This window comes from Helobdella robusta (genome assembly GCF_000326865.2).
Source record: "Helobdella robusta unplaced genomic scaffold HELROscaffold_11, whole genome shotgun sequence".
NCBI classification, from domain to species: Eukaryota; Metazoa; Annelida; class Clitellata; order Rhynchobdellida; family Glossiphoniidae; genus Helobdella; species Helobdella robusta.
The window spans coordinates 754,736-771,797 of NW_008703617.1; the positions used below are offsets into that span (position 1 = coordinate 754,736).

At 34.1% G+C, this 17,062-nt stretch overlaps 3 protein-coding genes across 3 annotated transcripts in view; 2 read left to right on the forward strand and 1 right to left on the reverse strand.

Annotated features, from left to right (window-relative positions):
- HELRODRAFT_190109 (hypothetical protein) overlaps positions 1-5,488 on the forward strand; it is a gene marked incomplete at its 5' end in the record, with an annotated part of 14,750 nt that extends 9,262 nt beyond the window's left edge. The window contains 9 exons of the mRNA XM_009012640.1: positions 761-830; positions 927-1,126; positions 1,337-1,448; positions 1,814-1,973; positions 2,309-2,378; positions 2,525-2,608; positions 3,057-3,180; positions 4,152-4,464; positions 5,215-5,488. Of these exons, the coding sequence (XP_009010888.1) occupies positions 761-830; positions 927-1,126; positions 1,337-1,448; positions 1,814-1,973; positions 2,309-2,378; positions 2,525-2,608; positions 3,057-3,180; positions 4,152-4,464; positions 5,215-5,218 (1,137 nt within the window). The 3' untranslated portion in view covers positions 5,219-5,488. The remainder of the gene's footprint in view (positions 1-760; positions 831-926; positions 1,127-1,336; positions 1,449-1,813; positions 1,974-2,308; positions 2,379-2,524; positions 2,609-3,056; positions 3,181-4,151; positions 4,465-5,214) is intronic.
- A 5,408-nt stretch (positions 5,489-10,896) lies between these two features.
- On the reverse strand, positions 10,897-13,177 carry HELRODRAFT_167127 (hypothetical protein; the record flags this gene model as incomplete). Its single annotated transcript, XM_009012641.1, has 6 exons — positions 10,897-11,700; positions 11,798-11,910; positions 12,004-12,067; positions 12,190-12,318; positions 12,429-12,777; positions 12,891-13,177. 6 exons carry the CDS (start codon positions 13,175-13,177, stop codon positions 10,897-10,899), a joined length of 1,746 nt encoding a protein of 581 aa, XP_009010889.1.
- Positions 13,178-14,667: 1,490 nt separating this feature from the next.
- HELRODRAFT_167128 (hypothetical protein) lies at positions 14,668-15,397 on the forward strand (the record flags this gene model as incomplete). The annotated part of the gene is made up of 2 exons (XM_009012642.1): positions 14,668-14,821; positions 15,240-15,397. The coding sequence occupies 2 exons, from the start codon at positions 14,668-14,670 to the stop codon at positions 15,395-15,397; spliced, it is 312 nt and encodes a 103-aa protein (XP_009010890.1).
- Positions 15,398-17,062: the final 1,665 nt, after the last annotated feature.

The following is a 17,062-nucleotide window of genomic DNA, read 5'->3' on the forward strand; positions in this document are numbered from 1 at the left end:
ACATTGCAGGTAGTTGTTATTTTTGTTGTTCATTTTTATTATTACTATTATTTTGTAGTAGTAGTAGTAGTAGTAGCAGTAGTAGCAGTAGTAGTAGTAGTAGTAGTAGTAGTAGCAGCAGCAGTAGTAGTAGTGGAAGTAATAATTCTAGCGACATCTGTGGTAGTAGTCGTAGTAGTTAGTAGTAGTAGTAGCAGTAGCAGTAGTAGTAGTAGTAATTGTAGTAGTAGTAGTAGTAATAGTAGTAGTAGTAGTAGTGGTAGTAGAAGAAGTAGAAGTAGTAGTAGTAGTATTAGAAGAAGTAGTAGTTGTAGTAGAAATTCATCATCATCACCATCATTGTCATCATCGTTATCAGGAATCCACACATACTACCACAATCATCCGAGAGGTTCATCGCTGAACTTGGATTTACGGTAAGATTGTATGTTTGTTTGTATGTATGTTTGAATGTTTGTTTGTATGTATGTTTGTTTGTATGTATGTTTGTTTGTATGTTCGTTTTTATGTATGTTTGTTTTTATGTATGTTTGTATGTTTGTTTGTATGTTTGTATGTATTTTTGTATGTATATTTGTATGTGTGTGTGGGTATGCGTGTGTGTGGGTATGTGTGTGTCTGTTTTTGTTTGTTTGAATGTATATTGTTACACACATATAGTCATACAAACACACATACAAACATTCACATACACAAAAACATACACACAAGCATACAAACAAATATGCATACAAACGTTCATTCATACATACACATCAAGGAAGATTCATTTGCCAGCGTTGAAGAGGTACCAACTGCTGAACCCGTAAGAAGGGCAACTTTTTCTGGGGGTGAGTTTTAAACATCTAACTAATTTCAAATTCATCTTTTTATCATTTTGATGCGATCAATAATAAACCTCAAACACCTTTCTTTTTGGAAAACAGGTGAAATACCAACTGCAAATACTCCGATACCGCAACCAGCTACCACGCAACTGCAACAGCAACCAGCAACTGTCGTTGTCTCGCCACCGTCGCCGCAACCACAGCAACCGCAACCGCAACTGCAACAAGCTACTACTACTACTTCTACCACTACTACTGCTGTCGTTGCTAATAAACTTCCCGAGCCTATTACTGTTTCAGTATGGTTGTTTATATAATTTTCTAAAATACTCCTACTACTACTACTACTACTACTACCACTACTACTACTACCACCACTACTACTACTACTACTACTACTACTACTACTACTACTTCTACAACAACTACTACTACCACCACCACTACTACTACTACTACCACTACTACTACTACTACTCCTGATGATGATAACAAATCCGACCAATCAGAACCCGGCTGCTAACCACGTGATTCAAACGAGCCATGACGTCATTAAGTACAACACGCTATCGCACGTGCCGAGAACTGCAACGGAAGTGCTGGAGCAACTGCCCGAGAGAAGTGGGAGTGGGATTTGTGTGGGATTGTGTGGGATTTTGTGGGATTGTGTGGGATTTTGTGTGGGATTTGTGTGAGATTTGTGTGGAATTTGTATGGATTAAGAATTGAATGAATTGAAAAAAAAATAAATTTTGGAGGAATGATAGAAAAAATTATTAAATTACAAAGTCTGGAATGGAAACTGATCAACCGATTGCAAAAGTTTTATAATAAAACCACTTGAATCTACCAAACATTCCTCAACCAACCAACTCACCAACCAACCAACTCACCAACCAACTAACTCACCATCCAACTAACCAACAAACCAACTGATCAACCAACCAACCAACCAACTCACCAACCAACCAACCAACCAATCACAGACGAGGATTTAAGATCGGCCCTCTTCCAGCTAAAAGCAGTCCACCCTTTTAAGGCCTCAAACGAAAGCCAGCTGACCATAGAGGCCGGTGACGTCATAAGCGTTTACGATGACGTCAACCAGGGTGGATGGATTTTTGGACTGAATGAAAATACCAACAGGTTTGTGGCTGCTGCTGCTGCTTCTATTACTACAAATACTTATTACAATGAACTTGTTGCTACTGTTGCTGCTTCTATTACTACAAATACTATTACTAATAACTTGTCGCTACAATAGCTGCTTTTATTACTACAAATACTATGACTAATAACACTATTAATTATAATTATAATAATTATAATTATTAAACTTGTTATTATTAAACTTGTCGCTACTGTTGCTGCTTTTATTACTACAAATCTTATTACTAATAACACTATCAATTATAATTATAATAATTATAATAATTATAATTATATTAATTATAATTATAATTATTTTATTATGACGTCAGGATTGGTTGGTTTCCATTTTCTTACACTCAGGTTGCTGAACTGGAGTCACTGAAGACTCTTAGCGAGAGGTTGAAACGTAGTTATAATAAAAATTATCAATAGAAATAACGTTGATATTAATTATTATTACTATAATTATTATAACATTTATAATTATTATTACTATAATTGTTATTATGATAATTATAATTATGACGTCATCGCCGGGGCACAGACTGGCCAATTTGGAGGATGTGTTTGTGAAGAGAGGTAGCCGGTCGCTCCAAGAATCTCCCAACTTCAATGATGCAAGATACAGAGTTAGTGCCTGTGACAATGACGATGATAATGAAGATATTTATTATTATTATTATTATTGTTGTTATTGTTGCTGTTGTTGCTGTTGTTGTTGATATTGTTGCTGTTTTTGTTGTTGTTGTTGTCATAATAACCTTATTATCATTATTGTTGTTGTTGTTGATGTTGTTGTTGTTGTTGCTGTTGTTGTTGTTGTTGCTGTTGTTGTTGTCATAATAACCTTCGAAGTATTTTAAAGTGTACTTGGTAAATTATTTCCACGATCATAACCGCATCACTCCATCATCACCACCAACACTATCATCATCATCATTATCATTTTCTTCTAGATCTGCAAGATCATCATCATCATCATCATCATCACATCATCATTATCATCATCACCACATCATCATCATCATCTTCATCACATCATCATCACCACCACCACATCATCACTACCACTACCAGAAATTAATGGTGGGAGAAAAGGCAGACGAGGTACCTCCTCCACCAGATAAGTTTTCTGACGTGTCAAGGTCGTCCCAGCACGGTTCAGAGTACGAGGCCCAAGTGAACAAGAGTGACGAGTATGGTAAGTTGGGGCTGGCTGGAAATTTTTCTAAAGTTTTTTGGTTTCTATTTTGTAAAAGTTATTGTGCGGAATGATTTGTTAGCTGTGGAGATATTTATTTGGAGGTGGGAGTAATGTTCGAAGGTTCAATTCCTGAGTTTAGTCTCATTAAGTTGGCTGGTTTTTTTAACATAGAGTCCAGTAAGAGAGAAAAATTCCTTTCAAATGTTTCAAATAGTTCAATTTGCTTTTAATTTATTTTTTAATGATTTTCTGTATAAATTTTGAAAAATTTTTTATTTAAATTTGGAAAGATAATGTGTAACAATTTTTTTTTAACTTTTTAGAATTTTTTTACCTCGCGTTTCAATTTTAAAATATTTCAAAATAATTCCCAAAAGCGCTCAACGACAGAACCCAATTCAATTAACATAATTTATTAATGATAACATAATTATTAATGTTAATTTAATAATTATCATAATAAATGTAGTAGTAGTAGTAGTAGTAGTAGTGGTGAAGTTTTTTGTCTGTCTATTTAATTGTTATGCATTTTGGATTTAAACTCCATGGTAATGAATGTTGAAGCATGTTTGACTGAGCTGCATGTCTGCTTGCTTTCTCAATCTCTCTCATTAACACGCCTGGCTACCACTCTTGTGTTTTCCTTGCCACAGCTTCATCGTCGTCATCGTCACCATCATCTTCACCACCATCATCATCACCATCATAGTCATCAGCATCATCATCATAGCCATCATCATCATCATCATCACAGTCATCAAATTATCATCATTAGCGTCACCAAGAGAATGTTCATCATTTCGTTCATAATTAACACGTCTAAATTCTAAATTTAACAACCACACAGACATAAACGCTGATAAAAACCCAGACAAAAACACAGACACATATGAATGCACATACACACACACACACACACACAAACAGACAAATTACCACAAACACCCGCACCCAACCATTCACACAAGTCGAGACAGACAAAGACAGCCAAACGATGAAACTGATCAGACAGCAGGCCAGACATATGGTCCCAGACGAGACACGCTACGACGCATACTCGAGTCTGCGTCTCAAAACCCTCCCGCCGTCTCTCCCACAACAAATTTCGGCCTCACCAAGACGCTCGGCCTCGCGAACCCACAACTACAGCAGCCACCTTTCGGGGACACTTGGCAAGACCCACAGAAGTCTAGGGGCCCTCTATAGCGAGAATTTAATGAGAGATTTATCGCATGGGCCACCCCCACCTCCCCCTCCTTTGCCCCTTGATGTTCAGATCAAGTTGGTTGTGTGTGTGTGTGTGTTTGTTTACGTCTTTGTATGTGTTTTTTTTGTCTGTGAGTGTGTGTGTATGTTTGTTGGTGTGTGTGTGTGTATGTGCGTGTTTAATTTGTGTTCGTTAGTTTACTAAGTTTAGGCACTAAATGAAACATTTTGAGTTGGGTTTTTTGTCATTTATGAGGCGCATTATTTTTCAAGTGCATACAAAGTTTTGGGACGAAAAAAAAAACTCGACAGCAAAATAATTTAAAAAAAAAAAATAAAACCTACCCGTTAAAGTTTGAGTACTTTGGAAGATATTTCAAAAACCTATAAATTCACCACCGCTCTTGTAACTGTCATCATCATCATCATCATCTCCATCATCATCATCATCTCCATCATCATCATCATCTCCATCATCACCATCATCTCCATCATCATCATCATCTCCATCATCATCATCATCTCCATCATCATCATCATCACCATCATCATCATCATCATCTCCATCATCATCATCATCTCCATCATCACCATCATCTCCATCATCATCATCACCATCTTTGTCGTCATCATCATGGTCGTCGTCGTCATCATCGCTCTGGTCAGCTTCATCATCTCAATTTCGAAATATCGTCTCGTTATAATTAGTTCCATCATAATATAAAAATAAATAATAAAAATAATAATAATAATAATTATTATTATTATAATTGTTATTATTATTATTATTATTATTATTATTATTCACCAATATTTTCCCCACAGGTAGATGACGGGATAGAATCATCATCATGACCAAAACTCTGAACTAATTAACTAATTAAAATATTCAATTAATTAAATCTAATCTAATTAAACCTTCAATTAACTTTCGTTGTTGATAATAATTAAAATTGCAATTAAATTAATCACAACAGAGCGTATATTAGCATTTTATAATATTATCACATGGCGTATAACACACACTCATACACACACACACATACACACACTCATATACACACATACATACATACACACATACATACACACACATACAAACTTATACATACAGATAGAAAGAGAGACAAACAGATAGAGAGATAGATTAACATAGTGCCTTCAGCATTTTTACCATCCAATGTTTCATAATTTTCATTTTGTGGTCATTCATAACTTTAACAAGTGCATTTAGATAATTTTGCTTCGATATGTTTGACCAAACACACACAGACACACACACAAACACACACAGATACAGACACACAAACACACACACAGACATATATATATATACACACACACACACACACACACAGGTCTATACAATTATATACAATCATCGTAATGTTTTTTTTATTTAAATTTGCTTAGCGTTTGAGTCATATATATATATATATATCTATATATATATATATATATATATATATATATATATATAATTCATTATTAATTTCAAATTATGCCATAAGTTTGGTTGCGGTATAATATTATTTGCTTTACTTTTGTAATTTTACTAAGACGGTACGTAGTTTTTAAATTTACCAATCAATAAATCAATCAATCGAACGATCGATCGATCGATCAATCAATCAATCAATCAATCGATCGATCGATCGATCGATAATTCAATCAATCAATTTATTAAGCCGCTTATTGTTCTATCATTGTTTGTTGTCAAAGTTTATGTTCTAGTTCTTTTGTTTAGAATTATTTTAAATAAATAATAAATAAATAATTAATTAAATAAAAAATGTTTTGATAAATTCATTTATTTGTTTTATTTTCACTTATTTGTTTAGTTCAATTTTTGCTTCTGATATTATTGACTATACTTCATGGTCAGAGAGTTAACACTATTATAAATATATATCATATTTATACATTTAAAAAAATAATATTAAGACAAATAATTGGTACAAATAATAATTATTATTATTATTATTATGTATTTTCGAAAGTTATGCCAACATTTCTGATGAGTTGTTTGAGATTTTCACAAATTTTTAAATCATTGTTCTTTTTGGTAATAAAAATTCAAAATTTTAGTTTTTCGCTTTTTAAAATTAAAAATGACAATTTTTTAAAACAATATGATAGTAATATGTAGTATTTAATGTAAATAATTGATATAACTAATGATAATAATAATGGAAAAATTGTTTAAATAATGATATATTTCCAATGTAGCATAGGTTATGGCACAGAAATATTGAACAAAAATTAAAACGCCCATCCCTATCATAAAAATCAAAAAGTAAATTCGATATATAAATTTGGTTGTTTTGCTAATTCATAACCAATTTTCTCCTAATTCATCAATAATTTAATAATTTTCATTTATATTTTTCCTAAATTGATTAGTAATTTAAGTCACATCAAACATGAGAATTACGGTTACGACTCTGTCTGATAATATTTTCACGTTTGAAGTAAACTCTGATCTGGATTTGTCCAGTTTGAAAAATCTTTGTGCCCTGGAAAGTGGCTGGCCTGCTAATCAAATCGTTCTCCTCCTTAATGGACGGCCATTAACTGATGACGCAAGTTCGTTCGGTTTTTATTTTTTTTGTTTATTTTTAACTTTTATTTTAGCTCTTAGTTAGAATGTTAGACAACTTTTTATTCTTGCATTGTCTATTCGAGATTTTACCCAATTTTTTCTGTTATTGAGTTTGTTCTTGGTGTTTTATTCTTTTTAAAACTTATTTCCACTGATAATTTAACTTCAAAGAAAAGCTGAAAGACTATAAAATTACGAATGGTGAAATGTTGCTGATGCAAAGGATTCAAGAACAACGACAGGACCAACAAAGAAATATGATGCCATCTGGATCTGGATCTGGTGAGTAAAGTCATTCATTCATTCATCCATTCATTCATTCATCCATTCATTTTTTCTAAAAAAAGGTAAATCACATTAAAAATTAAATCACATTAATATCTAAAACCAACTTTAATTGGACATTTAACTAACACTTTTCAAATGACAACAAATAGTTCCAGCCCCGTTTATAGACTTTGGTAGCATCCCTATTCCCGGGGCGACCTCGACCTCTCAATTAAATGCCTCTCAGTCACTGGCCAGTCAGGGGTCACCTGACCTGTCAGATCCGGCGACAATTAGGGAAATCTTACTAAACAGTCCCCACGACCTCGCTCTCCTTAGGGAGAGGAATCCACCACTCTATGAAGCTCTTACTAGTGGCAGTATAGGTCAGTTAATAATAATAATAATAAAAACAACAACAATAATAATAAAATATACCATAATAATAAAATATGCCATAATATAATTAAAATTGTAATAATGATGATAATTATTATTGTTGTTAATTTTTTTTCATAATTGTAGCCAAGTTTACACAAGTATTACAAAGGCAAAGGCAAGAAAAACAACAGGCTAGTCTTGATACTTGTGATGATTTACATACATAAATACATACATACATACAAATGTATTATATATGTATGTATTCATTATGTATCAATTCAATTCAATTCAAAAATAAACAAACATACAAACATACATGCATACATACATACATACATGCATACATACATACATGCATACATACATACATGCATACATACATACATACATACTTACATACATACATACATACATGCATCCATACATACAAACAAACATACATACAAACATACATGCATATATTAACACACCTATACATTCAAACATACAAATATTTAGAGAGATGAAGAGAAAATGAGGCTGATGTTATCAGATCCATTTGATTCAGATGCTCAAAGAAGGATTGCTGAGGAAATAAGGTTTGTACATTTTATTTGTTGCTTGTATGTATGTTTTTGTGTGTTTATTTGTTTGTATTTGTGTGTGTGTATGGGTTTGTATGGCACACACAGAGAGACGCACACATAATCACACACACACACACACACACACACAGATTGAAGAATATAGAACACAACATGGAGACAGCTATTGAATATGCGCCAGAAAGTTTTGGCCAGGTCTCCATGCTCTACATTGACTGCGTTGTCAACAACCATCCAGTCAAGGCCTTCGTTGACTCTGGTTTGTATTTTTTTGTACATATGTACATGTACATGTACAATGCACTCACATTCTAATTTCTCTCTCTCTCTCTCTTTCTCTCTCTCTCTCTCTCTCTCTCTCTATCTATCTATCTATCTATCTATCTATCTATCTATCTATCTATCTATCTATCTATCTATCTATCTATCTATATATTATATATATATAATATCTATATAATCTATATAATATCTATATAAACATTTTTTCCATTTCCAGGTGCCCAGATGACAATAATGAGTCAGGATTGTGCTGAAAGATGCAACATAATGCGATTGGTGGACACAAGATGGGCGGGCGTGGCCAAAGGCGTGGGTGTCCAGGCTATCATTGGGAGAGTTCATTTATGTGAGTTGTTTCAGGGGGGTGTTCAAATGAACTCCTGCTGTATGTTGCTATGTAGTGTGTACTGTGTTTTTAATTTGTGTTTGCGTTAACATCATACAAGCGCGTCATGTATACACTCACAAACACACTCACACACACACATGCACGAGCAGGCCAGATAAAAATAGGCAGTCTATTCCTCCAATGTTCATTCTCCATACTGAAAGATCAGTCAATGGATATGCTGCTGGGACTTGATATGCTGAAGAGGCACCAGGTACTAATACAACGCACATATTAAAACACACACACACACATATATATCCACAGACAAACACACACACACATACATACATACATACATACCCACACACACACATGCATACATACATACATACACATACATACAAATCGACCAACAGTGCATACTAGACTTGATGAATAACGAACTGGTGATTGGGTCGACTGGCACTCGAACGAAGTTCCTCTCCGAAGCTGACATGCCAGCATGTGCCAGGTCCATCGACCGATCCATCCTCACCCCAGATGATGACGACCACTTGCTACAGGAGGCTCTTGTGAGATCTCAGGAAGACTGTAAGTTGTTGTTGTTGTATGTGTGCGTACGTGTGTGTGTTTGTGTGTCCGTTTGTCTGTGTGATAAGAATTTTATTTCTAGATTAAACCTCTATCGCCGATTTAATCATTCATTCCCACACAGCCAAATCCAAAAAGCAGCAACAGCATTCTTCTGAGCAAGCGGTGACGTCACCATCAGCAACCGGGGGGACCTCAGCAGCTGGTGGGCCCGCCACATCTTCCCGCCAATTCCTAACGAACAGGCGAGATTTTCCAGAAACCTCTATAAGCGTCCTTACAAATCACGGGTTCTCCAGGAAGGATGCTATTGACCAGCTGCTGATGTCCAATGGAAACGTCGATGAGGCCCTGGCCGCTTTGATCGCTAAATCATTTATGGATTAGGATAACACACACGCACGCACACGCATAAAACATACACCACCTGACTTTTTAGTGTGTCTTGCAAGTTAATAACTTAACTGTTTGATAGATGCTTTCTGAGTGCCTATTCCTATGATTGAACCGTTTTTTCGCCATAATATTTTATTATTTGTTATTATTCCTATTATCATTTATTATTATTCCTATTATTATTGTTATTATTCGTATTTATTTTTATTATTATTAGATTGAGAATGCATGTGTTAAATGATGTTATTCCAATTCTAATTTGATAATTGATTTTTTTTTTACGTTTAAAAAATCTATCTATAATCTATTTTGAAGATATGTAATGATTTGAATAATAAGTGTTTGTTTAAGTATGTATGCGTGTTTAAGTATGTCTGTACGTATGTGTTTGTTTATGTATGTATGTGTGTGTGTTTGTGTCAAATATGTGTGTGTGTGTATGTATGTGTGTGTGTTTGTGTCAAATATGTTTGTGTATGTATGTGTATGTGTGTGTGTCGGTAACGCGTTCTGAAGTTTAATTTAAAATAATTGATAAATAACTTTCGGCAATACAAAATTGTCCTCGTTTGAAAGTACACACATGAATGATTGTTGAATCGAATTAGAGTAGCAAGAATAATAAGAAATAAATAAATAATAATCATAATGATAATAATAATAATTAATAATAATAATAAATAATATAGGCGATAACGTTTTATCATTATTTCAGCATTTGTGTTGCACAGACTTCTGTCATAATTTATTATTATTATTTTATTATATCTATTATAATTAATGAATAATTGATTTTAAACTGACTTTCCTTTGATGACCAGCAGTCAGTTGATGGCAATGCCGTTGAGTGAAAAGTTTTTTTTTATTTTCCTTCAAAAAATCTCAAGGTAGTATAAATAAATAAATTGTGTTGTGTTTACGTTACGTTAGTAGTAATACAGTAACTGTCGTCGTTGTCATCATCATAACCAGTTACGTCATCTCCATCAGTTACGTCATCATCATCGTCATCACACAGGTCATCATTATCATAAATTATTTCATCACTTTCGTCAGTCATCATGACGTCATCACTTCTCTTCCATCCTCTTCCTCCTCTTCCTCATAACCGTCGAGGCATTGCCCACAAAGGTGGGGCGTTTCGGGGGCTCCCAATTGAACCCCTTAATTTCCACCCTCTCCCGCGGTAGAACCCTCGTAACGATTCCAGTTACAGTGGTCATCGTTGCCTCCCTGATGAAAAACCTTTGACCCTCTTTCAGAACCATGGGTTTTCTGAGGTATATTTTGGCAATTGTGATGTCACCGGGCATTGCCATGGACTTGTGGGTGGCCTCGTTTTCTGGGGTGGCTTGAGTAACGTTTCTACTCTGTGGGGTCGTTGTCGAGTTCTTGTGAGAGGATTGCGCGTCATCTTCGCTTGGACTTACTGCGTGTGTTTGTGATTTTGATGGCTGTAGTTGATTTGTTAGTGGCGAATGCTGTTGCTCGTTGATTGCTTCTTCATTCTTCATTTCATAAACATCATTACTATGATCTCTAGCTTCAAAATCACCCACAAAACAACCGTAACCATCATCGTCAGCGCTATCTTCTTCATCTCCGTCCAGCAAATTTACCTGGCAAGCAATATTCCAAGTGTCGACAAATATATTTCCATTGTACCCCGTCGTGATGGGCTTGGAACGCCCGCCTTCTGACCTTTTCTGCACGTATATACGACCGATAAAGGCCTCAACCTGGGTGGGCGGTTCGCGACTGCTCACGGCTCCGAAAACGAACATACCCCTGTCTACTAATTCTTTCTTGATGCCCCTTAGAAGGATGCCCACATTGTCACCTGCAACGGCTGTGGGGACTGATTTCTTGAAAATCTGAGAAGGTTTTTGAGGTGACGGTTTATAAATTAAGAGATTAAGAAAGAAACGCTAGATAATTATGAAACTTTGGAGGAAGTCACAAAGAGAAGACCTGCAAGTCGGAAGCCACAGATCTGATTTCATTACCGAAGCCAACGACAAAAATTTGGTCACCCTTGTTCAGAGTACCCCTTCTGACGGTGCCCACCACTACAGTCCCTCTCCCTGTTTGTGATTTGTTGGTTGGTTGGGTGGGTGATTGATTGATTGATTGGAATTTGATTAAATGGTTGAAATAAATGAATAAATTTAGAAAACCTTGCACAGTAAATGCACTGTTGATTGGCATTAGGAATGTACCCTCTGAAATTCTCTCTGGAACCTTTTAAAAATGAATGAATGAAAGAACGAATGATTGAATAAATAAATGAATGATTGAATGAATGAATGAACGAATGAACGAGCGAACGAATGACCATATGAACAAATGAATTTAACAGCAACCTTTATATGAGAATCGAGGGCTTCCATCAGCTGCCTAATTGACTTCTCTCCAATTTCAGGATTCTTGTTTTCCAGGGCACTGAGGGCTGACCCAAAGATGAAGGGCACTTTGGAATCATCATACCCCATCTGATTAAGAGGGTAGAATAATAAGGTTGATGCTGTTGATAGCAACTGCCATAAGAGCATAGGTGGAAAGAAAAATATTACAAAATTAAAACATTCCTACCAGCACTAACTTCATTAAGCAATTCAGCAATCTCTAACTGAACCAGCTCAATGGTTTCTTTATCAACAACGTCAGCCTTATTTACAAATACCACAATGTCCTTGACACCAATCTGCCTAGCCAATAGGAGGTGTTCTCTTGTCTGAGGCATGACACCATCTGTTGCAGCTACCACTAATATTGCTCCATCCATTTGTGATGTTCCCATGATCATGTTTTTGATGAAGTCGATGTGACCAGGGCAGTCTGTGTGGGCGTAGTGGCGAGTTTTGGTTGAGTATTCGACATGGCAGGCATTGATTGTTATTCCTCGAGCCTTCTCTTCCGGAGCCTTGTCAATCTGATCATAGGCCAGGTATCTGATTAAATATGGTTTATTAGTGTGGGTAGGAATCATGAGAAACCGAAAATACATTTTCAAATGAAGCAATTAATATTAAAAAAGAAGTTAATGTTTTTTAAATAAATTTACTTTGTTAATCCATCTCTTTCCAGGACTTTAGTGATAGCAGACGTGAGTGTTGTCTTTCCGTGATCAATGTGGCCAATTGTGCCGATGTTGAGGTGAGGCTTTGTGGCGCTCCTCACGTCGGCATTGTTAGCATCTGATGATGATGATGATGATGATGATGGAGCTGCTGAAAATTTTAGTGAAGATGTGCTGCTGACGAATTTCTCGAAATAAATACGTTTACTGATTTTATTATTTAACCGGAATGATGACAGTGTTAATTTAGTGAACGACCTCAAAAAAATCATGATTTATTTTTATTATTACAAATTTTTTTTTGCAAATTTAAACTGACTAAATACTCTTTTTTAAAACACATCTAGAGTTTAAATGACTTAGCAGAAGTTTACTTTTAGCTAGTAATAACAAATGTTTAAAAGTTGAGCCTAAAAATATTTCACACAAAACTCATAAAACCTACATTATTCCGCACTAAAATACTAATTAAACTTAAACTATCTACATAATAAAATTAAACACTTATTAACTAAAACAATAAATCTCACAAAATTCACATTTTGTGAATGTCAAACTCATTAATGAATGATAATTAATCGAAACTTAGTACATAGCTAGATATCTAAGTTGTTGAATTTGTAGCATAAATGTCAAGAACTAATGTATATATATATATATATATATACATACAATATATATATATATATATATATATATAATATGTATATACATATCGTTAATTTTTAGTCTATATAGAAAGAATAAATTAAAAATGATAATAGGTTGGCATGTTAAATAAATGTATGGGAATAACTAACTATGTATTATTATTATGTTATTCACTCTATTGACATTCCTCAGAGGATTGTACTGTGATTAAATGCTTTTGTTAAACAAATTACTTTTTAACTCTCTTCTGAAATCTTTTTCTGGAACGATTTGTTTCTATCTTGTTGGAAGATCATTCCATACCTTGGGCAGAGCAACCTGAACACACCTTTCACCCGGTTTTGCCCTGATCCTAGGTATTACCATCATTTCTGAGAACTTTGTTATATGGGAATGAATTTTTCTTATAACAGCTAGCTATAATCACCGTTATTGTTGTGGTTGTTGTCGTTAATTTAAAAAAAGTATTATTTAAGCTAGTAAAGTATTAGCTACTGCAGATGCAGCAGCAGCAGCAGCAGCAGCAGCAGCAGCAGCAGCAGTAGTAGTAGTAGTAGTAGTAGTAGTAGTAGTAGTAGTAGTAGTAGTAGTAGTAGTGGTAAAAGTATAGTATTAGTAGTCGTAGAAGTAGTAGTAGAAGTAGTTGTTGTTGCCCTTACTAAAATTTAAGATTTAGTAGTATCATAGTATTACGTATATATTTTGTAATAGTGTTAAATACTGCAATTTTTCTATTGCATATATTTTTAGTATCAGCTAGTATATATACATTCAGTTTTTTAAAAATAATAATAATATCATAATAATTTTTATTATTGTTATTATTGTTTGGAGAGAAAGAGAGAGAGTTTAAATGAGAAATATTGATATTTGCTCTGTTAGTTAAGTTAAGCAATTCAACTAGCCAAGAAATAGGTGAGTATGTGTTTGGTTACACTAAATTTATTTTATAACTTCATTTTTTCGTTCGTTCATTCATTCGTTTGTTCGTTTGTTCGTTCATTTTTCCCCTACTCGTTTTAAACTTAAACTCGTTATTGAAATTTTGTATGTTCCTTCCTTCGTTCCATTCCTTCAAAAAATCATTATCATCATCATCATCATCATCAGGATGCTCACATTCCGAAGCCTAGTCCAGAAACATCGTTACCATCACCAGCCAAACTCGGAAAACGAAAGTGGAGACAGTGGAAATCCCACAAGTTTTAAAAATAGACATCACACGGAAGATGACCACTACGGAGTTATGAAACTGTTCGAAGATGGTGGGAAATATTATTATTATTGTTGTTGATGATGTTGTTGTTGATGTTGTTGTTGTTATGTTGTTGTTGTTGATGTTGTTGTTGATATTGTCGTTGTTGTTTTGTAATTATAGCCTTTAAAGGATCTTATAATAATGGAGAGAGTTAATTATAAATAAATACCGTTTTTTATAATTATATTCATTCATTCGTTCGTTTGTTTGTTCGTTCATTCATTCATTCATTCTTTCAACCATCTATTCTTTCATTCATTCATTCATTCATCCATTCATTAACCAACAAAATTCTCCCATGTGCTGCTTTAAGTTTACATAGAGACAAATGAAACAATAAACGAACGAATAAACGAATAAATGAATGGACGAATAAATGAATGAATCAATGAACGAATGAATCAATCAATCACTCAATCAATCAGACGAACTTGACCAATCAGCAGCAGCTGCCAAAAAAACGGCAGCAGAGAAGACCAGACTATTGAATGCAAAGAGAAAATTTCGCGGATTTGTCCTGAAGGAACTAACAATTGATAGGTTTGAGGTCTGTGGCGTTGTGGATGAATGCATGAATGAATGAATGAACGAACGAACGAACTAACGAACGAACGAACAAACGAATGACTGAATGAATGACTGAATGGCTGAATGAATGAATGAATGAATGACTGAATGAAAGAGTAAACGAATAAACGTGTAAATAAATGAAATATCGAAAGGCCAAAGGATAAATCCGAAAACGAACTCTTAAAGATAGTGATAATGACCACACAAATAGAAATTGATAGTAACTGAATTTTATCTTCTATTAAAAGTAAATTTGAATGTTTGAATGGATGGTTGAATGAATGAATTAATGAATGAATGAACGAACGAACGAATGAATGAATGGATAAATGAATGAATGAACAAACGAACGAACGAATGAATGAATGAATGAACGATGGAAAACACAAAAACGTCAGAAGCACACGAAAAATTTACGTACTGAAGGAAGATAGAGACAGAGAGGTAGAGAGAGAAGATAGAGAGAGAAGATAGAGAGAGAAGATAGAGAGAGAGAGAGAGAGAGAGAGAGAGAGAGAGAGAGAGAGAGAGAGGCAGAAAAATTGAAATATAGAATATAGACACAGCCTTCCACCAAGTGATCTTAACTAAATTATACTTTCGAACGATGAAAAATAATATAATAATTGCGAGGAACTTTCTATAAAAATAATGAGATAATAATAATAATTAATTATAAGATAAATAATAATTATTAAATAATAATCAAGTAATTAATTATTTGTTAATTTGATTAAGAGGTTAATTTGTTGATGAGTGACTGAATGAATGAATGGTTGAAAGAACGAATGCATGAATGAACGAACGAATGAATATTCATTCATTCGTATTGGCGAATGTATTGGCGATTTAATGAAGGTATTGGCGATTTAATGAATGAATGAATGAATGAACGAATGAATGAACAAACGAACGAACGAATGAGTAAGTAGACGAAATAACACTTCATACATACATTTATATATAATTGGCATGTTTTCATTGGCTGATATATTTAGAATCATACACAGGTACACTGTCTTTAATAACATCTTCCATTTACCATCTTCATCATCTAAATTAGTATAATTATATAATTAACATCATCAACACGCACAGACACACACAAAACACAGACACAAAACACATATATAAACAACACATACACACACAGACACATACAAAACACACACATACATACACACACAACACACAGACACAACAAAACACACACACATACAAACATACAAAACACACACACAACACACACACACAAACATACATACATTTTTAGAGTATTGTTTGCCTTGGGTACAACAAGGAATGCTTTGCATGTATACTAGCACAACAACGAAACATTACAAAACATATAAGAATATATATATATATATATATATAGAGAGAGAGAGAGAGAGAGAGAGAGAGAGAAAGAAAGAGATATAGAGCAAGAGAGAGAGAAAGGGAGAGAGAAGATAGATATTTCTCAAACTCGATGGTAATATTGACGGTATTGTGAGTTTGTGATGTAACTTGTGTTGAAGCAATCATACGGCATCATGTCAAGGTATTGAAGAAATGTAAGTATGCAATTGATGTTACGGTGTAACGCTATGTAATACAATAACGTAATGTGTGTACTTTACCTATACAAAAATTTGATTGATTTAAAATTATTTTCTTGTTGTTATTTAGACACACA